General features: G+C 50.7%; 1 protein-coding gene across 1 annotated transcript in view; it reads right to left on the bottom strand.

Annotated features, from left to right (window-relative positions):
• LOC134017420 (receptor tyrosine-protein kinase erbB-4-like) overlaps positions 1-21,497 on the bottom strand; it is a 182,002-nt gene that overhangs the window by 20,394 nt on the left and 140,111 nt on the right. Inside the window, 8 exon segments of the mRNA XM_062457003.1 lie at positions 3,055-3,240; positions 5,606-5,704; positions 6,588-6,710; positions 8,618-8,750; positions 11,531-11,575; positions 12,821-12,975; positions 16,223-16,316; positions 19,812-19,944. Coding sequence (XP_062312987.1) covers positions 3,055-3,240; positions 5,606-5,704; positions 6,588-6,710; positions 8,618-8,750; positions 11,531-11,575; positions 12,821-12,975; positions 16,223-16,316; positions 19,812-19,944 — 968 coding nt within the window.

Raw genomic sequence — 21,497 nt, 5'->3', positions numbered from 1 at the left:
GCTGATCTGACATGGAGGAGAGGGGGGGGGGGGGGGTAGACACGTCCACCAGCGCTCCCTATCTCTCTGAGATAACACTAGCAAAAAAAGAAAGTCTGAGCAAAAGCTGAGAGCTTACAGGAAACTAGTGATGGGACAGACAGACAAATAGACAGACATAGACAGATATACAGAGAGACAGACAGACTGGTGACTGACATAAGCTAGACAGAGACAGACAGAGAGACAGACAGACTGGGTGACTGACAGAAGCTAGACAGAGACAGACAGACTTGGTGACTGACAGAAGCTAGACAGAGACAGACAAAGAGACAGACAGACTGGGTGACTGACAGAAGCTAGACAGAGACAGACAGAGAGACAGACAGAGGGACCCTGGGTGTACTGTATGTAATGAGGTGGTGTGGAATGTTTGCATAGTTTGGGTGTATGGTTTGCACAGGGAAATGACCCAGAGGATCACTGAACCTACAGTACACACACACCCCCACGCACACACACACACACACACACACACACCATCACGCACACACACACAGCAGAAGCAAAATGGCAGGATAGAAGTCAGGAGCAGATTTCTTCCTATAAATTCAAACTCACCCCTACTGCATCCAAACCACAGTGTTACTGCACTGTAGCTAGACTTGGCACGTTGGAACATTTAGTACTACTTTTGCAGTTTAACAAGTCCACTGTGGCACCTTGCAGCACAGTAGTAATGTGATTGTATTAGATGTACACACCACAGAGAACAGAAAGACAAAAGGTAAAGAATAGAAGTAGAGGGAAAAAAAGAATGTAAGGATGCTGTGTGTGTGTGTGTGTGTGTGTGCATGGAACACAGCTATGTGCGTACGGATGTGTGGATCACACAACTATGTGTGTGTGTGCATCTGTGCACGTATGTGTGTGTGCATGTGTGCATGTGTGTGTACAGGTGTGCACGTGTGTGTGTGTGCATGTGTGTGTGCTTGTGTGTTCCTTGCAGGTTTTTCTCATGCCTTTGACCCATTACCTGTTGTCTCTGAGGGCCGACTAATCGCATTACAACCAGCTGTAGAAACAGCAACACTAAAGTACCTGGGCTAAACAATACATACTTGATATGTATAATAGGATGCTTGTTAATAATGTATTATCATAGCTACCATTTATGAATAATACATAACTGGGTTGTTGACAGGTATTCACAGCAGGAGTATATTTATTTATGTGCATGGACACAGAACCACAAATCTGGCTTTGTCACACGGCCATTTGTGGGTTGTGATAAATTGCCATCCAATGCACATATGCTGTTTCTCAGCATGATACAATTAAATATATAGTCGGAGTTGTTATAAATATTAATGTAAATACACCCTTATTGGGGCATAATCATAAGCGTATTCTTTTTCAAACTTTAACCGATGGATGAGAACTTTACCAAGGATACTTCCCACCTACAGACCCCAACAGCAGAGAGAGAGAGTGTGTGTGTGCAACAGACATATTTGTCTAAGATATTAAATCTTGGGTCTCAGGAGTGGCTGGCTGGCTGGGTGACCTTTCTGTTTTCTCAAGACTTTGAGCCATCAGAAACAAACGCATACACACACACATACACACGCACATACACACGCACATACACACGCACACACAAATACACACACAAGTACACAGTCCTCCAATCCAGCCAGCATCCATCACACAGGCTCTCTGCCATTCCAACTTCAACTTCTCATCTTCAAATGTGTTTGGTTACACTGGGCTGAAATGGAAGAAAGTGACAAGGCTGCCTGCCAGTCTGCCTGCCTGTCTGTCTAGCTGCTTGTCTGTCTACCTGCTTGTCTGTCTGTCTGTCTGTCTTGCTGCCTGCCTGCCTGCCATCCCTCACATCCCGCCGCCTGCCTGCCCTCTGAAGAAAAACATTACGTTTGAAAATCTGTCAAATAGACACAGACATCTTCATTTCACTCCAGTAGACTCTCTAGTAATTCGCCGGGCTCACAGCGAATGGGCTCCTCAATGTTTAAAAAGGCTGAGTCGGCAGGCAGGGGTGCTCTGAGGTAGCCAACACTGGGAACGTGACATGAACAGGACTAGACAGCGACATGCCCAACAGCGCTGCCGAGAACGCTGGGAGATCCTCCAACCTGTTCGTCTGGGGCCGAGCCCTGATCGCTCCCACATACTGTACATTACGTTCTGTCTGACGAGCAGAACCTGGAAGTTTGAGAAAAGCGGCCGGTGCGACGCTTACCTTGGAGGGCGGGCGTGAAAGATAAGCGCGTGACCGATGGCTGCTTCTATGAGCGGGGCGCGCGCGGGGAAAACAGATGTAACTGATGTGTGAGGAAAGAGGGGAGTGGGTGGGGCGTCAGGGTAAGGAGGGACGGAGGGGGGGCTCGAGATATACCGTATCAACACAGCACAGGCTGTGTCCCATGTCAAGGGGACACAGCCACAGACATTTCCGCACACGCTCCTGGAGCTGCAGAGTAAGGACGCCCCGCGCAGACACTCGGCTACGCTCCTCCCCACCCCCAAACTTCAAAAGAACATTCTGGAGCATCTGACGGAATATCAGCCTGTGTTGTGTCGTTGCCGTTGTGGTAAGCAGGCTTGTCTTTCTCTTTCTCGTAGACAGCGCTGCGTGTAGACCTGGGGTTGCTACGGCATCACACTTTTATGCACGCAAAATACGTTTTCACACAAACACGCACACTTTCACACTTCCACTGACACTTTCACAGAGGGAGACAGAAAGAGAGAGAGAGAGAGAGAGAGAGAGAGAGGGAGAGAGAGAGAGAGAGAGAGAGAGAGAGAGAGAGAGAGAGAGAGAGAGAGAGAGGAGAGAGAGAGAACAAGGGAGAGAGAGGAAGAGAAAACAGGGTCAAACCTACACCGCCACGCAAATGAAAACTCCCAGGCATCTCAGCTTCCTTCCTCCACCGTGGCTTCCATACACACGCGCTCACACGCACCATATCCATTCATTCAACTGTGGAGACCGCGAGGTTACAAGTTCTGCGGGGCGGGCGGGGCGGGCGGGCGGGGGTGGGTGGGCCTTACCTTGGCGATCTGGACACACCAGTTGAGCAGCAGCTGCGAGCCGATGTTGTCCTTGTGCTCGTGGACGTAGTCGAGCAGGCAGCCGTGGGGCATGAGCTGGGTCACCAGCTGGATGGTGGGGCTCAGGCACACCCCCAGAAGACGCACCAGGTGGGGGTGCTCCATGCTGGCCATGATCAAGGCCTCCTGGGGGAGACACACACCAACTAAGACCCTGGGGGAACCGTGCACACTGCACCATATCATGGGGCGTACAGTTTGGGCCAGTCTGCATGATCTGGGTCGAGCAGACACACACTAGACGGCCAATTTGTTTATACTTATACGTAGATGTCGGCACATAGAAACACATGGCAACCACGCACACACACATACTCACACACAGGCACCGACACACACACATTATTGCCCATCTCAGCCAGGCTAGTGAGCTATGATGATGTGTTAGATAGTTAGATAGCGAGCAGGCAGCTACGTTGCGCAATGCTGCTCTTGTCCGGGACTGGATTTATGGCCGCCGCCGCCAAACGTTGCTTGGATAATCCAATCCTCGGTTATCAGCTCCAGATCTATGACATCGCGGGGCATCAGTGCGATCTTAAATCAGGCCCCTTTGTAAAGGAGAGAAGAGCCCCTGCAGCCGCCCTGTAAATTTACATGCCGGAGAGCTTCATCTATCACCATCACCCAGCCTGTGGTTAAAGCATCCCCTCATAGATAGAGGGGCGTGTGTCTGCGTGTCTGGGTGTGTGTGTGTCCGTGTGTCTGTGTGTGTCTCTGTGTGTCTGTGTGTCTGTGTGTGAGTGCCCAGGCCCTCCTCTGGTGAGTGCAAACACACACAAAGCACACGCTGTCAAACCAACACATGAGAGAGTTCGATTTTGATTCCGTCTGCCCTATGTGGATTTATCATTATGTGGCATAATAGCAATTCATAAGATACAGTGTGATATTAATTAACTATGTGACAGGGCGCCTACGTTGAAAACCGAAAACTATACCTACAACTATACCTCATTTTGCATTAACGTTGAGGAGAATGCACAACCACGTGAAAACACACACATTCCACATACCATGGAGGCATGACTCAGGACAGAAATTAAATTGAGCAAAACAAAACAAATTGGAGGGCACCATTTCCATAAACAATGGAGAGATAGCAATATGAAATGCAATTTCCAAGGTTGGACCACAAGGTTTTATATTGCAGTAATAAAGAAAAGCCCAGAGCAGTGCTTTGGCCTTAGAAAAGAATAACTCAAATGTCCTGTGAGTGCATGCATACATACACCCACCAACCCACCCACCCACCCACCCACCCACTCACCCCCACACACACACGCACACACGCACACACACACACAGATGCACTCACACTGACATAACAAACTAACGTGCAGACAGTTGCTGTAATGAGCATTCATTCTCCCGCTATGCGGTAGCTGCTGGAGGAAACGCCGTGCCTGCTCATTGGCCAACCGTCGCCAGGGGCCACCTCTTCACGTCCAATCTGGCAGCACGTGCTGCTGCGTTTTGATTGCTGCTTAGACGAGGGAGCGCCGTGGCGCCGCCCCCTCTGCACCCTCCGTGGCCGCGGGTGAGGGTCATGGTGGAGGAGGGCAGCTCCAGAGGCTCTGCCAGCCCGCTAGCCTTTCTATCAAGCCATCTTCCATGTGTCGCTGCTCCCCTCCCCCCCAACCTCCTCCCTCTCTTCCCCCTTTCGGTTAACCCCTCTCGCTCAGTCAAAGACATCTGAAGGTCCTTCCCCCCCACGCTGGTCGTCCAGCTGACAGGGCCCCTATCCCAGCTGCCCCGGTGGCTACTGGCACGCGTGGGGGAGAGCTCATTAACACGGAGGCCGGCTACTGGTGCACTGTGGGATACGCCCAGCCCCGCTGCCGGCTCCATCCGGGGGCTGTCACTTAGAACCCCTGCTATCCACACACACACACACCCACAAGCACACACACACCCACAAGCACACACACAAACACACACGAGTTCCTTCCAGCAGAAGGGCGGACACATGCATAGAGGACACAGTCACAGAAGATGCTAGTCACACATGCATGCAAGAATAGATCAATACACTCAGAGATGCTCTCTCTTTCACGCTCTTAACTGTGACAAAAAAAGCTATGCACACACTAACACACATGCTCACATGTACACACACACACACACACACATCAAAGACAGCCTGAAGAAAAAAGACAAGAAAACAACCCCCTAATACAAACACGCTCCCTCTCCCAGTCAAACCTTGAGATAGAACACCACTCCTACTACAGGATGCAATGACGCTTCAGTAGCTATGAGGATTTCATAGCTATTGCATCACCATATTGGGGAATAGGATAATTCGATTTTTTTTTACATACATTTTCCCCCTTGAAATAGATGAGTGCTGAATGTTTCATGGAAGTGGGTATTCAGGGACCCAGGGCCATGGATGTTGCCCTGGGAGTGTGTGATCCGGGGAGCGTGTCACCTGTTTTGTGGTGCTGTGTGTTGTGTGTTGTGTGTATGGGGCCCCGATGACACTCACGTCCATGAACTCCACATTGGCCTTGGGGCCCGTGGTCTCGTTGAGGATCTTGATGGCAACGGGGATCTTCACTGTCTCGCCCTCGGGAACCCAGATCCCCTGGCAAAGACACAGGAGAAGAAGGAGGAGGAGGCGGGGTGGAGGAGCATTAGGAGGAGGAGGAGAGGAGGAGGAAGAGGGAGAGGGAGAGGAGGAGAAGCAGGAGGAGGAGAGGAGGAGGAGCATTTGGAGGATGTGGAGGAGCATTAGGAGGAGGAGGAGGGGAGGAGGAAGAGGGAGAGGGAGAGGAGGAGAAGCAGGAGGAGGAGAGGAGGAGGAGGAGGAGGAATGGAGGAGGAGGAGCATTAGGAGGAGGTGGAGGAGCATTAGGAGGAGGAAGAGGGAGAGGGAGAGGAGGAGAAGCAGGAGGAGAAGCAGGAGGAGAGGAGGAGGAGGAATGGAGGGGGAGCAGTAGGAAGAAGAGTAAAAGGAGAAAGAACAAGAGAAGGAGAAAGAAGAAGAAGAGGAGGAGGAGGAGAGCAGGAGGAGGAGGATGGGGGTGGTTGAGTACCTTCGCCTGCTAGAATGGCATCTCCCTGCAAACCCACACAGTTCAGGAACAGGACTGCTCTCAGGCCTGCTATCTCTCATCTCTCCTCCATTCTCCCCCTTAAACTCTCCTCTGTTTCCTTCTCTCCTACTATCCTCCTCTGTCCCCTGCTCATAGTGAGTCTGACCTGGCGTGACTTCTTCTCTTACATCTTCCTGCTCGCCTATGGGGATCTCACTGACTATCTTTCATTTCCCTTCCTGCCTCTCTCTCTCTCTCTCTCATTCTCTCTCTCTCTCCCTCTCTATCTCTCTCTTCCCTTCATCCTCCTTCTCGTGTCTTCATTTCCTGCCATTAACTGTGTCTTCTCTCATTCATCATGTCGCCTGCCCCGTGCTCTCAATCCTAAGGCAGGTAAATAAAACTGACAGCGTGTGTGCGCGAGTATGGTACCTTGTAGACCGTGCCGAAGGCCCCCGAGCCCAGGATCTTGACCCTCTTCAGTTCTGTCTCTTTAAGGATGCGCAGCTGGGCTTGATTGGGGGCGGTACCACTGGGGGTCAGGGGCTCCACCAGCTGTAGGGGCACATGATCCATTCTCACGGTCAGTCTGGCACAGAACCTTTCAGCAATACATCCCACTCATTCTACCAATCGGTCCCACCGACCAACGCGCCAATCAGTCAGGCAGTCGACCGCTGTGGATGTGAACCAGTGTAACATCGTGTTGAGAAGAAATATGAAAGAGAGGGAGCGGGAGGGTAGAAGGGAGAAAGGGATGAGAGGGCGGGGGAGACGGCAAGGAAGGGGGTGTATGATTGCCGGAGTTGAAGAGCTGTGCAGTGCGGGCTCTCATTGTTTCATTACTGTTGGAGTAGAGGGAGGGGTGCTGTAGGATGGAGAGCAAGGGAGGGGAGGAAGAGGTTGGAGGACAGCAAAGAAAGCGGGGGGGGGGGGGTTAACCGGGAAGGATGGAAGTTCGAGCCCGACAGAAAGAGAGAAAGAGAGAGAGAGAAGGAGAGAGAGAGAAAGAGTGAGAGAACGTCAAACAGAGAGAGAACGAGAGCGAAAGAGAGACAGAGCGATTAAGGGAAGAGGAGAGAGAGAGAGAGAGCAGGGAGAGGGAGGGAGAAGGGATGAAAGAGAGAGGGAGTAAATCAGCCCTCCTCTTGGCCCCAGCCCCGTCCCCAGGCTCATCACGGACGTCTGATTAAAAAACAATAGCTGTTCTTCATTTAAATGGAATTCTAAATCAGCCGCCGAGGACTGAAGAAAGGAGGGGGGGGGGAGCACACACACACACACAGACACACAGACACACATGCACGCACCAACACCAAAGCCTCTCTTCTGCCCAGGGAGCTGTCCACTAGCCCTGGTGCTGAAATATGGACGAGTGGGGAGCAGGGATAGGCAGGGCGCTGTCCATCAACCGGTGGTGCTGATGCTCCAAATAGACTAACCATATTCTGGGATACATCCTAACCGGTCCACGTTGAAACCGATGTCTCTTATTAAAGGAAGATGTGATTTGAATTCACGCTCACAAGCCTTTGTTTCTCAAGGCAAAAGCACCCTCTCTCTGATGTCATTCCGTAAACGCACTTTCTCTATTCTCTCGGACACACAGTCAATCCTGTTTGGCGTGAGTAACAGTGACACCAAGAGCGAATGGGAACGAGAGCGTGATCAAACACTCTTATCAGCTTCTACACCTGGTCCTTCCTTTGGTCTAATGACACAAGCCTGGTCTAATGATACACGCTTGGTCTAATGATACACGCTTGTACTCGAACAGGGCTTTGGCGAACAATAAAGCCCTCTGCCATTTCACCTAGGGATTGTCACAATAGAAAACGGTTTCGGCACAAGAGCTTCCATTCGTAGAGCCTCCTGTGTTCCTGAGCTCGACACTGCCAAGGCCAAGCAGAGGGAGAGCAACAGCAGCTCTCATCTCTGGATGCGAATGCCGCAGGGCGCGGCGGTGCCTCAACCAAGACCATTAGAAAAGCGTGCGAGTCACGAGCAGGAGAACACCGGAGGACGTGGGTACGAGTGAGCGGCAGACGCTCGCAGCGTACGAGGCGTCGCATTGGGGCTTTGCGCCAGCTTTCAGTCGGAGGCAATGATGCCTTCAGCAGCAAAGAATCGTATGGTTGTTTAGCAGTACCCTGCATGCTGGCTCGCCATCCTCTGCTTACATTTACATTTACATTTGATCATTTAGCAGACGCTCTTATCCAGAGCGACTTGCAGTAAGTACAGGGACATTCCCCCCGAAGCAAGTAGGGTGAAGTGCCTTGCCCAAGGACACAACGTCATTTGGTTGGCATAGTCGGGAATCGAACTAGCAACCTTCTGATTACTAGCCCGATTCCCTAACCACTCAGCCATCTGGCTCCCACATGTATATTGACACACATTATCACCCACACACACACAGACACACACACACACACACACTGGCAGAAGGGCGGGCTCACCTCAGTCTCCAGGAAGCGCCGCAGGGCTCTCTTCTTCTTGATGCTCATCCGGCGGACCGACACGGCAACACTCAGGCCCACTATGACCACCACGAACAGACCCCCGATCACGCCTGCAGCAATCAGGGGGGTTCTGGAGAGAGAGAGAGAGAGAGAGAGAGAGAGAGAGAGAGAGAGAGAGAGAGAGAGAGAGAGAGAGAAGAGAGGGAGAGAGAGAGAGAGAGAGAGAGAGAGAGAGAGAGAGAGAGAGAGAGAGAGAGAGAGAGAGAGAGAGAGAGAGAGAGGGAGAGAGAGGGAGAGAGGGAGAGAGAGAGGAGAGAGGGAGAGAGAGGGAAATATACAGTCAAAGAGACAGAGGCAAAGACAGTTGTTGTTGCTACAAAGACCATGACTAAATCCACTGCCCATGCCGTAACTAGTGTTAAAGACGATATCATGTTGAAATTGCAAAAAAATACCTTGGGCGCTTTTACTTTACAGCCACCCTCACTAACTTTAGAGCCGTGACTCTAAACGCCCTCTCCACAGTTGGCTCAGATCAAAGACAGCGAGAGGAACACGAGTGTCGGAGCAGATCCAAGACAACACGGTGGATGCAATCCTCTAAGATCCCTATCTCCAATAAGCTCTGCTTAAGTGGACCCCCGGCCTGCGGGGGGGAGGGGGGGGCGACTAACTGGAGGCAGCGATGTAGATGAGCAGGGAGATGGAGCTCAGCACCACTGTTCTCAGGCTTCATAACAGGCCTAATTTGACTGGGGGACTGAGCCGACACACACTCCAGTCCTGTTTTAAATCAGCGGTAAAGCTATTAGCAGGGCCCGTACATCACAGAGAAGAGCAGCCCCCATTAAATGTGATCACACTCAACGTGCTTCATCTGCAAATGCACGAAACAGCTCCTTACTTCCCTCCATCTCTCCCTAAGCAGGTCCGGGGATGGATGTCTCTGAGAGGAGGCACACAGCGCGTACGGGTAAGTAGCTTTAAGAGGGGTGGTTAGAGCCAAAGTGCGTGTGATTTCGCGTGCGTGCATGCCGGGTGTGTATTCGCTTGAGAGCGTGCGCGCGCGCACGCGTGTGTGTGTGGAACGTGTCTTTGTGGGTGCGATCCATCTGTTCTCAGAGGTACAGGACGGTACACAGGCACCATCAGGAGCTGTCATCAGCCCTGGGAGTGTGCCTCTGTGTGTGTGTGTCCTAGCCAATGCCATCTCCTTTATCTGAACGCAGGCGTGACATTGCACTCTTCTCACACTTCCGGCGGCCTAACAGATAACGCCCCTGAGCAGTCTTCCACTCAGTTAAGCCGGAGCCCTCTCTCGAACATGGCGAAAAGCCCTGTTAGTCACACCTGGGCGAGGCACAGCACACAGACCAGGGTCAGATAAGCCGGATGAGGGTGAAGAGGATTTCTTTGAAGCCAGCCGTGTCACCCAGCGGCTATACCGTGACTGATAATGTCAGATCTGTTTACTCCTCATTGCCCCATAGCGGTTGCTCTGTGTGTGTGCGCGGGCGCGTTCTCTTGGGTCTGTCGACGGTGTAGAGGGATTTTCCCTCCCCAAAAGCGCCCCTTTATCTGGCCCTCTCTATCTGGCCCGTGGCTCTCTCTCTATCTCTCTCTCTCTCTCTCTCTCTCTCCTGTCTCTCTCTCTCCCCCTCTTTTTCCCTTCTCTCTCTTCCCCCTCTCTCCCCTCTTTGTCCTTCCCCTCTCTCTCTACCTCTCTCTCCCTCTCTCCGTCACCCTGTCTCCTTTCTGCCTCTCGCTCGCTCCTTTTTCGTCCTCCCGCGCTGCCTGTCCTTCTTGGTTCCCGCCCTCTGTCCTCTCCCCCTCCCCCCCCGCCCCCTCCGTCCCTCTGTCCACCTTCCTCTCCTTCCTCTTCCTCTCATCTGTCCCTCACTCCCAACCACCTCTCCCCTCTTCTTATCTGTCCTCCCCTCCCGTTGTCTCCCTCACCATCTACTCACCCCGTCCCTTTCCAGTCACCGCCTCAGACAGGGAAACGGATCAATGGAGAGGCAGGCACCAGCAGGCCCTCCTCTCTCTCCCCCAGTTATGACTGAAGTAGCAGCCATTAGGGCTTCGTCCACCCCGGCCTGCCAGGGCCTGCCCTGTAGTGTAGTGGTGGCTCTTACAATGGAGCTCAGACCGGGTCAAGTGTGCCTCTCCCTGACAGGCTCAAGGCTCTGGGCTCGAGGCTCGAGGCTCTGACTTTATTTAGTGGTTGTGTTTCCTGGTAAGTCCTGGCAGAACGCACCGAGCAGTGTGTCACCCTCCCTTCTCGTTTCACAGCAGCCAATACCCCCTCCCCCTCCCCCCCTCTCCAGTCACACACGAACACACACAACCCCCCCCCCCCCCACCACCTCCCCCTTTCCTCTCAAGTACAAGCTGTCTCTCATGAAATCGTAAATCCATTTGCTCGGAACGGTTAGTGGCGTTTTGTTCTTTTTCGCCCCGTGAGAACAAAAGCAAACCGCTATCAATTTATCAAGAGCAGAGTAAAGCTCTAACAAACACAGGCATAAGCGCACGCACACACACACACACACACACACACACGCACACACGCACACACACCAATGCATACACACATACATACACACACTAACACACTGACAATTGGCCTCAAAGGTAGTCATTAATCATACACTATACTCTCTGTCCTTTCAGGGTCTCTCTCTCTCTTTTCTCTCTCTCTCTCTCTCTCTCTCTCTCTCTCTCTCTCTCTCTCTCTCTCTCTCTCTCTCTCTCTCTCTCTCTCTCTCTCTCTCTCTCTCTCTGTCTCTCGCTGAGTTTGTATGTTGTTGTTTTTCTGAGCATGTGTGTTTACGTGCGTATGTCTGTGTGTGTGTGCGCGCGTGTGCGTGTCTCGAGAGGAAGGAGAGGTCCTCTGAATGAATTAGGTACCTGTCCATCCAGCCAATGCAGTCTTGCAGCCTGCGACCAGTACACCTGAAAAAAAAGAGAAAAACACAAAACATATTTACTTTTTCATAAAGGTGTTGGTGTGTCTCAGCTGGATACTCGAGACTATTTCTCAGTGTCCCAGTCCCAGGCCCAGTCAGGGATATCTCTCAATCCCCCTCTCTCTCTCTCTCTCTCTCTCTCTCTCTCTCTCTCTCTCTCTCTCTCTCTCTCTCTCTCTCTCTCTCTCTCTCTCTCTCTCTCTGTTTCTCCCCCTCTTTCTCTCTCTCCTCTCTCTCTCCATGCATCTCTCCCTATCTCTTTCTCTCTCTCTCCATGTACCTCTCCCTATCTCTTTCTCTCTCTCCTCTCTCTCTCTCTCTCTCTCTCTCTCTCTCTCTCTCTCTCCATGCATCTCTCCCTATCTCTTTCTCTCTCTCTCCATGTACCTCTCCCTATCTCTTTCTCTCTCTCCTCTCTCTCTCTCTCTCTCTCTCTCTCCATGTATCTCTCCCTATCTCTTTCTCTCTCGCTATTCCGTCCACCTTCCCAGATTAAGACTGCCTGAGACCGCCTGAGAACCTGGGATTGAGTTGTTCTCGACAATGTGTCAAGACGACATTTCACCCCGTCACAGTTGTGAGCTGCCACTCAGAGGGCAACGACACACAAGCAGTGGCAGTGCCCCTGTTGACTGCAAAACAGAACTTCTGTTGAATATTACATACATAACGACACAGCGAATAGAGTGGCAGTTCTTCCACCTGTCACTCAGGGTGTTTGTGTGTGTGTATGCGTGTGTTTGCGTGTGTGTGTCAGAAAGTGTACTTGGACCATCTAAAGTGTACAGTGTAGATTCCACACTGATGAACCGTGTCTATTTGGGAGGACGAGTTGTTTAGCATTTCGAGTTGTTTAGCATTTCTTACTTTCCACATGAACTACAAAGCCCACATGCTCAATGGGGCGACCTTGACTTGACTTGATCAATAGGCATGAGTGTAGTCAAGTCAGAGAGAGGGAAATCTATTGGTGAGTAAATGAAGAGCCTTCTCTTCTTCCTGCATCATTAGTCATTTTGACTGCCTACTTGATACACGAGCAATCAACCGCAGAAACATGCTAACCACGCAGAAAGAAGAACGCACCCTTCGATAACGCAATGAGGAAATTCAGCAACAGCAAAAAAAACGGCACGGATAACATATTCAACACACCCAAATCCGTTATACACGCATGCACCCCACCTAACACGCATGTACACACACGCACACACACACAGGTGCCCCTCACCCCTGTGTGCAGTTGGAGTGGCAGGGGTGACACTCGTGGTTGGCTTCTGCGTATTTGAAGATGAAGCTGTTGGCCCCCTGCAGGCCGTCGGGACACTTGTCCACGCAGTTCGGGCCGTCTTTGAAGTGGAGGCATTTCACACAGTGGTCAGGACCCTGGGAGAGAGAGGTGGAGAGGAGACGTTGGTGAGAGAGAGAGAGAGAGAGAGAGAGAGAGAGAGAGAGAGAGAGAGAGAGGAGAGAGAGAGAGAGAGAGAGAGAGAGAGAGAGAGAGAGAGAGAGAGAGGAGAGAGAGAGAGTGAGAGAGCAAAAGAAAGAAAAAAGAAAGAGAGAGAGCAGATGAGCAAAAAGACAAAATAGATAGTGAGGGCAGAGAGGAAAAGGGAGGGAGGGAGAGGAGGGAGGAAGGGAGGGGACAGGAGGGAGTTAGGGCGAAGACGAGACGCATAAACCAGCAGCAAGCAGGGCGGCAGATAATAACCATCCCTCACAGCACACACAATGACCATAACAATCAGCCAAGAGAGGATTTATGGAGGTAATATGGGAGGGGGGAGGCAGGCTGCTCAGACTGTGTGTGTCTGTGCGCGTCTGTGTGTGTGTGGGTGTGTGTGTGTGTGGGTATCAATAAAGGCTGTGTAACAGGCTCAGCAGCAGAGGCTCAGAGAACATCTCAAAGACAGATACTGGGCTAAACAGAACAATGGCCCCTGAGCTGGAGAGGAGAGCGGAAAGATAGATGGGTAGATAAATGTGCAATGGTGTGAGGGGGTGTTTTTACCATTGCAAAAACAATCAGCGCAGGAGGACTTGCGTGCGCGTGCGTGAGTGCGCGCGCGTGCGTGCGTGCAGCCGTGCACGTCTTCAGTCTCCTGCTTTCCCGGGGAGTGGGGGAAGTCCGTGAGCATTTCGAAGTGTCTCTGCATATGTGTGTGTGTGGGTGTCAAAAGCAAAGCCCTGTGGTGTGTCCAATAAGCACCTGGCCCATGGAGGGACACTGATTAGCCACAGTATACAGGACTCCCGCTCTGCCCACCCATCTCTCCAACCCACAGTGGCAGGGGGACAACGCAGCAGGCTCCTGCCAAAAATCCTCCTGTACACTCGGCTACTCCCCAGAGCTGTGTGTGTGTGTGTGTGTGTGTAAGCGTGTGCCTCTCCACCTTCTGAGTTAGAGTAGGGCAGCAGCTGTAACAGTCGTCGTAAAGGTTCTTCACACGCATGTCAGATTCCGCAGATAGACGTTTAACAGCCGCCCGTATAAAACAGTCTCCGAAGGCAGCGCTGATTCACAGACAGGGTTTAAAATGGACTTCCAGGTGATATACCGTGTAGAGGCCTCCTCAAAGCTTTGCAGCAGGGGTCAGACATAAGCAGTTACAGACCACATAACTCAAGTGCAAGAAAGCGACACTATTTAAAGCGACACTATTTAACCTTGGAGAGACTCCAGAATCAAAGCGGTATGGCGCGAATGAATTCAAGTTAAAGTGAATGGCTCTCAACACCAGACAATTGTGGTTGGGCCAGCATTCATGGACGCTTGCTGCTCACGAACAGACAGGGCTGGTGTATCATTTCAGGAAGGAATGATGTCAAGATCTTTATCGCTGAGGACAAGGTTGGGCGAGCGGGTCAGCCGGCGAGGTTTTAACACGTCGGCTCATCGCTGCGTCCGGACGGGTGCTGCGTGTGTGAGTGTGTTTGGTGGCGCTGCCTGTTAATCAATTTGCAGTCAGTGCTAGACCATCTGGGCTGGAGGGTCCATCTGAACAGCATATGGTCAGAGGGATTGGAGAGAATGAGGGGAAGAGAGGAGGAGGGGAAGAGAGGAGAGGAGGAGGAAAGGACACTGCTCCTTCTCGTCCTCGTAAACATGTTTGCCTCTCCAAGCCTTCCAAGGACCAACAGTACCGAATGACTAAACACAAACCCTACGACTGTGTTCCCTCAACAGGACAATCAGGACGTCCACAAACTGCATGCCTTTCTGGTTAGTGCTCCTATGTAAAACCATCCCCATCAACAGATACCATAGAATATATAACACCGGCAAATAATGCCCCTCAAACCTTAAAACACCCTGTCCATTCACTCCTGGGTTACTGCCAGCGCTTGGCTATTGGCCTTGTTACAATCACCCTCGCTCTGAGGGCATTAGCTATGGCTATCAAATCATTGTGGCTAAGGTGTAATGCAATTGCTATGGTCTCTTTGGCCATAACATGATTGCTGTAATCCATTTGCCTGGCTCACCACTCCCACGCTGTCTGTTCCCAGTCTCTGGCGTTCCTGGGCTATGAGGCCTGCCTGCCTGGAAGTGTGCACACAGGACCTGGGCAATATGTCCAGTTGATAGACATGCAGCCATCTGCTGTTCACATGCTACAGAAAGAAGACATGTCGACCGCCAGATTGACTAATGAACTTCATTGCAGATGCTCAATAGTCTGCCCATGTATCAGGTTAGCTTAAGGCAGGTCCATGGGATATTCATGAGTTAGCCAAGAGCATCGACCTTATCCCCAGCCAATCTCCCTTCACAGCCATGAACACATTCTCTGTTGAAACTCAAGCCGCTTGTCTTGCTTACTTTGGCTTGGCACCCCCAGACATACGAGTTAGGACCCCAGAGCCAGGTTCCAAACCATACACAGCACGGCTACACTGGACTGTGTCTGATGATGGGGTGCATTAGGTATCGGGCACAGGGCAGCCCCCAGGAGAGGAAACCTGGGTGGTCTGTGTTAATTCCTCTCAAGCAGGATATGACTCCATCCATAGATGTTCCCTCCTATTACAGTCAACCGAATGCTGCAAACCGCGTCCCTAAGCTGATAAAGTTGCATGACCACTGGATCAATGAGACGCATACACACGCAGGTGGAATGGCAAACACAGGCATGCATTCTCGCACACCCCAAAAACACACACAAGGCGACACACACACACGACGACTGAAATCCACTTTCCCTATAAGTTAACATGAAATAAAATCAATCCCAAAGCTCAGAAGGCACACTTTATTAGAGAATACAATTAATCACGGTTGCAGAGCAATCGAAGACTGTCTGTGGTCAGAAGCAATTTCAGTTTGTGGCGGGAAGGAGAGAAATTCTCCGGTGAGTTTTTACTGGGCGGATCCAAACCGCATGTAAACATAAAAGGGCGAATTAAAATCACTTAAATGCTGCAGTTTAAACAATGCACAGGTTCACAAAGGGTAAACCAGACGTGCAGTCTATGGAGAGAGTGGGGGCAATCCACTTCTCTGTATTCAGATGTGGTGTGTGTGGACATTGGAAAGAGATGGGAGAGGGGACGTGCCTTGCTTCTCTGAGAGCCTCTGAGAATGTGTGTGGGTGTGTGTGCGTGTGTGTGTGTGTGTGTGTATCTGTCTTACCGGGCCATGACAGGTCAGGGAGTCATCGTCTGCCTTCTCACACTGAGCATCACACTCCACACACATGGAGCTGTTAGCATACTCCCGAACGTCCCTGGAAGAGAGGGAGAGAGGGAGGGAGAGAGAGGTGGGGGGGCAGGGAGAGGGACACATAGAAAGAGAGGGGGGAGAGAGGGAGGAGAGGAAAGGGAAGGAGAAAGGGAGTGACGGGGAAAGGAGAGCAAGGGAGGGAGCAGGGAGGAGGGGTAGAGGTAGCGGGAAGAGGTATGGAGAGGCATAAAGGAGGGTGATAGAGGAGATAGTGAAAAAGAAAGAATTGTGTTAAATTCCCCCAAAATGACAGAGTGTGTTTATTTTGCTGCTTGGGAAGGGGGGAGGGGAGGGGGGGGGTCAGGTGGCAGGGTACTGTGTAGCCTGGGGCAATGCAGCAGCAAGACAGGGAGAGCTACCATAGAAATGCTCCCATCAACCTCAACCATCCACCTGCTGTGACTGCACCCACCAGTGACCTACACTGACTGACACTGACACTGGTTTACTAGATCTGGAAATTCAATAACGTGAAGTGGTCCTGTCTCATACAGTCAGGCTTTCATTGACAACCGCCTTTCAAACAGTACTGATGGAAATGTCTGACAATAAAGAAAACATGGACAGAACAAACTAACAAGATTGTGTTTTCTGTTTTCCTTTGTGGTATGATCTCAGTGTCCGATTGCGCATCTGATCTAATGCACTTTGCTTTTGCCAACGGCACATTTTAGCATAGCTCTGTACAAGAGCTGAAGCTTGTTCTCATGAATTAATTAAAGCTGTCAACATATATATGTATATTATATCAAATTCAGACAAGTGAAGGGAAGAAAAATGTTCAATAAAAACATAAAATAAACATAAAATAACATTGAAACAGACTGCTCAGAAGCAGATAGATATGGTGTATTACTGTAAGAGTGTGTGCAGGGGGAGGGTGGGTGGAGCTGTGGGCTATAGTGGGCCATCTTTATTCTTAAGTTGAATTTGGCACTGAAGGGAGCTGGATAAAGTGATGATGTCACCCTCCCTAAACCCCCAGCTCCAGCATACATATTACAAAGAGGGACTGTCTAATCTAAAGCACTATATGTTTCTCCCACACCACCCACCAGCCCAGTGGCTGATTATCTGGCCATATTGATAACATCACTTTGGTTCTATCGAGGCTAACGGGGGTTCCATATTTCCCAAAAATCTATTAACTAAAGTGGCTTGTTGTTCCTCGATTGCAGTGGTGGATGAGGGTGTGCACAATGAAGCCCAGGGAAGTCATTAACTTCAGACTGAGCACGAGGCCTTTGAGACGGGGTATAGGGCTGCTGCATGGGACAGCGTGTGTGTGTGTGTGTGCGTGTGTGTGCGTGCGTGCAAGTGAATACATGCATGCTTGTGTGTGCCTGTGTGTGGGAGAGAAAATAAGAGGTAGCGTGTGTTCCTCTGTGCGTGTGACAGTGAGTGTGTGCGGGAGTGTGTGTGCGCGCACGTGTGTGTGTTTGTGGAAAGCAATAGGGTGCTTCCTCTTTGTAATGAAAAAGAGGAGCTCCTCCATGGGATGTTAAATCAAATTAGGATTAATTATGCTTTATCTGGACAGCACAATGCATGCTGGGTGGCACGGGAAGGAAGTCTTTGTCTGGCCCAGCAGAGCCGAGCCAAGCAGGGCTGAGCCCAGCTCCCGTCTAAATGGCTTTTCTCGATAGTCCCTCCTGGCTTCTGCCCGTCTGCCCGTCTGAACTGCTCTCCCTGCTGTAAAGCCCCACCCTGGTCTGGGTCTGGACACCCGCATGGACACGGGGAGCGGCTAACTAGCGTTAGCCTCCACGCCTCCGCAGCGCTGCGACCTTCAGGACAAATCTGAGGTACGCAGGTGAGTAGGAAGCGCTGCCTTCCGTGTGCCCTCTCTACGGGCCCTGCGTGGATGATCTTTACAACCCGCATTTTGTTTCGACACGTGGACGCGCAGCAGACGTCGACAGCATCTTCAACACAGAGACGTTAGGAAACACAAGGCACTCTCATGGGCGGTCGAATGAATAAGTCATGCAAACATGTCGCTACTGTTCTCCAGCCTGGGTGGGGAGTGCGGTATGTGTGCAGGAGACGGAGACAACACACACATGGACGGAGAGGACAGCGGATTGGCGCCCCTAGTGGCCTACGGGCGTCATCGCACCCGGCGGCTCCTTTCCCGGAGTGCAGGCGGGGCAGGTAGGCAGGGCGTGGCCCCGTGCGCAAGCAGTGACTGTGACACGCAGTGACACGCCTAACCCCCCTGCCCTGCGCAGCGCGGCTCAGCTTTAGCGTACCTCTCCAGGCCAGCTTCACGCTTCTCCACCACGAAGGGCCCCGCTGCATGCCTGGGCCGTGACGCGGCCCCTCTGCAAGGTAAAACATCCAGGTAGGTCTGGGTCCAGATCTGGGTCTGCATAGGTACATGAGTCCCGACCCAGCCGGCCAGCGCCACCAGAACACCAAGCTCCCTGCTACAATGCTTCTCACACATGACACAGCGGAACTAGCTTCACACCATGGAGTGGATTTCCGTGGCTCACGGTGTGTTTTTCAACTGCTGGATTTACAATGCACCATTTGTACCATACTGTAGGTTCACATCGAGGTAGACGTGACAAAACATGGACCCATCATACAGATAAGATAAACAATAGGAAAGTAATCGTTCACAACTTTCTTTAGAATTCCCTATTTCACATAATGCCACTAACTGTGTAGCTACAGAAGCTGAATTGTGTGCAAAACAAAGTGTTACTGTGCCTCTTTAACAGAGCCTTTCATTTCATTTGTACTTTTTTGAGACAATTGTGGACAGGCTGTCACTCCATTTACAATAAAACAACCAGAAAAATAAACGCATGCGTGTTCATGAGTGTGTTCATGTGCACAGATCTCTTTCTGTTTTCGACATACACGTGAGAATATTCTTCGCACATATAGGTTAGACGACAAACAAATTCTCGAAATCTGTAGAGAAATGAAAACCCAACTTATTATTTCCCTGTGGTATTTACCTGCCACAGGGTTGGTTAGTGAGGGAGCAGAGTTGCGTGATGTTATGAAGGGAAGTGCGATGTGTTGGTGACCTGGCCTTGTCTCTCGCACAAACACAGTAATCTGTTTCAATGACATTTAGAAGTACATGCCATATCTATTGAGCCTGAGATTGAGTTTACACCATGTCTGCTGCTCTTCGGGGATGAAGAGAATGGGTGAGGAAGAGCAACTCCGTGGTCTTAGGTGGGTTCGACAGACTGGATTGTGGGTAGTTTCCACAGTACATTGTCAGGGTGTTTAATACCTCAAAAGCACAGGGATAAAATTGAGACGTTTCAATAAAGAAAACAGCAATGAGAGCAACTGTTGACATTTGAGGTCCATCCACAAGATCATACAGTATTGTCAACTTAAGTTTGCATTTTTAAGGCTGGTTGGTTAGCTGGTGATTAGCTACATACTGTAGGTTTAGGAGGCTGACTCATGTGTGTATGTGTGTGTGTGTGTGTGTGTGTGTGTGTGTGTGTGAGAGAGAGTCACTCACCCTTCGTACAGGTTGCAAGTGTCCACACAGGTGCGTCCTCTGCTGAAGTAACGACATGAGAGACACTGGTCTGGACCTGGACCCCAGCACCCAGAGTCTGAACATAAGGGGTCACAAACCATCCGCTGTATGGCTGGGGAACACACACACACACAGGCAGGATGAGGATACTTTACGTAAGTTGGCTGGTTTTTACCAACAGTCTGTATTCAGAGTTTGTTCAAACTTCTCAGAGTCCACTGGGTTTATTTGAGGCCAGTCAAACATTTGGTTTCAATTCAACCTTGAGCTCCCCCCCCGTCCATCCAAAGGGACCACGATCCCTTGTCAGATGCTTATTGAATACATTGTGTGTGCCATCTGGAATAGGTAATGACAGCCTAGCTAGCCGTATCTCAGAGAACAGCGTTGAAGAGGTACCATGGTGAGAGCCTCTGTAACAGGGAAAGGAGGAGAAGGTGAATGAGAGAGCGAGGGAGAGAAAGTATGTAACAGAAAGAGAGAGCAACAGTGCACCTAGAGTTAGATAAGACAGCTGTGTTCACTCATTAGAATAGTGCTGACCAAACAGTGACGAAGCACAAAAGTAGCACTCAGACTGACAACACCTGGGGAGGCCACAGCCTTTAGAAGACTGGAGTGGAAAGAAAACATAGACAAAAGTTCAAACTTTTTCTAAAAAATGTTTTTATCTCAGTACCGGATTCCTGTGTATGTATAGTCCTTTCTGGTCGCGAGGTCGCAGTGAAGATGTGAGTGTCGAAAATTCACAGTGACATCTCAGAAACGGATGAATAACAATCTGTTGATGCGATGGCAGGCAAGATGGCGGCTCAACAGAGAGCAACAACAGAGAGTCTTTTTTTTCTAGTCCTTTCCTTCATCCCTCCATCCATCCACAATTCATCCTCTCGTCCCAAGCAGAGCAGAATAGAACGGTTGTGTGTGTTTCTGGGGACCAGGCACAGAGCCACAGTGGCCTTCTCTCCCATTGTCTTTGGGTTAGTTGTGGCCAAATGTAAGCCAGGGGGTATTTTTGTTTTCCCATCATGTCATGTTCAGAATGCTTAAAAAGGTGAACAAAGCAATAGTGAGAGAGTGTTCGTTAAAGGGAGGGGGGTGTACAAAAGCACTGATGAGGGCAGTGCGTGAAAGCGTTCTCTTTCGTGAGAAACCATGACATCATAACATAACATCTCAACTTTCAGGGTTTGCGTTTTGTTTCTGTGCAGGGGGTAGAACAAGGGGATAGGAGGTATGGGGTGGGTTTAAAGGAAGGGTGAGAGGAATGTCATTGCAACGATGCTGTATCGATGCCGGATGAGAGAGGTGCCGACACAAAAGATTCCAGACCCTACCGAAAACATACAGTTTGGGCTCTATTGACGTCAAACGCTGAGCCAGGTTGGTCTCCTGGGAAACGGGAAGACACCAGAGGCTAGCATCTGCCAGATCCAACAGGCAGCTGTTGCCAAGACACAATCCCTGTTGCATCACGGCAACTAGAAACGGAATCTGAAAAGACGGACAAAACCCTAGTCCCCTGCTGCTCATTGCAATCACTGAGAGATGGAAAGAGGAGAGGAGGAGAGGAGGCAGAGACATGGGGATCTAAGTGAGTAATTAGAAGCTTGTGTGAGATGAATGATTCAGGAAACTCAGGCCCCTTCTGTTCTTCTGCCATCA

The sequence above is a fragment of the Osmerus eperlanus genome, chromosome 3 (assembly GCF_963692335.1).
Source record: "Osmerus eperlanus chromosome 3, fOsmEpe2.1, whole genome shotgun sequence".
NCBI lineage: Eukaryota > Metazoa > Chordata > Actinopteri > Osmeriformes > Osmeridae > Osmerus > Osmerus eperlanus.
The sequence above is the reverse complement of the archived record's forward strand: the minus strand, read 5'-3'. Positions and strand labels throughout refer to the sequence as shown.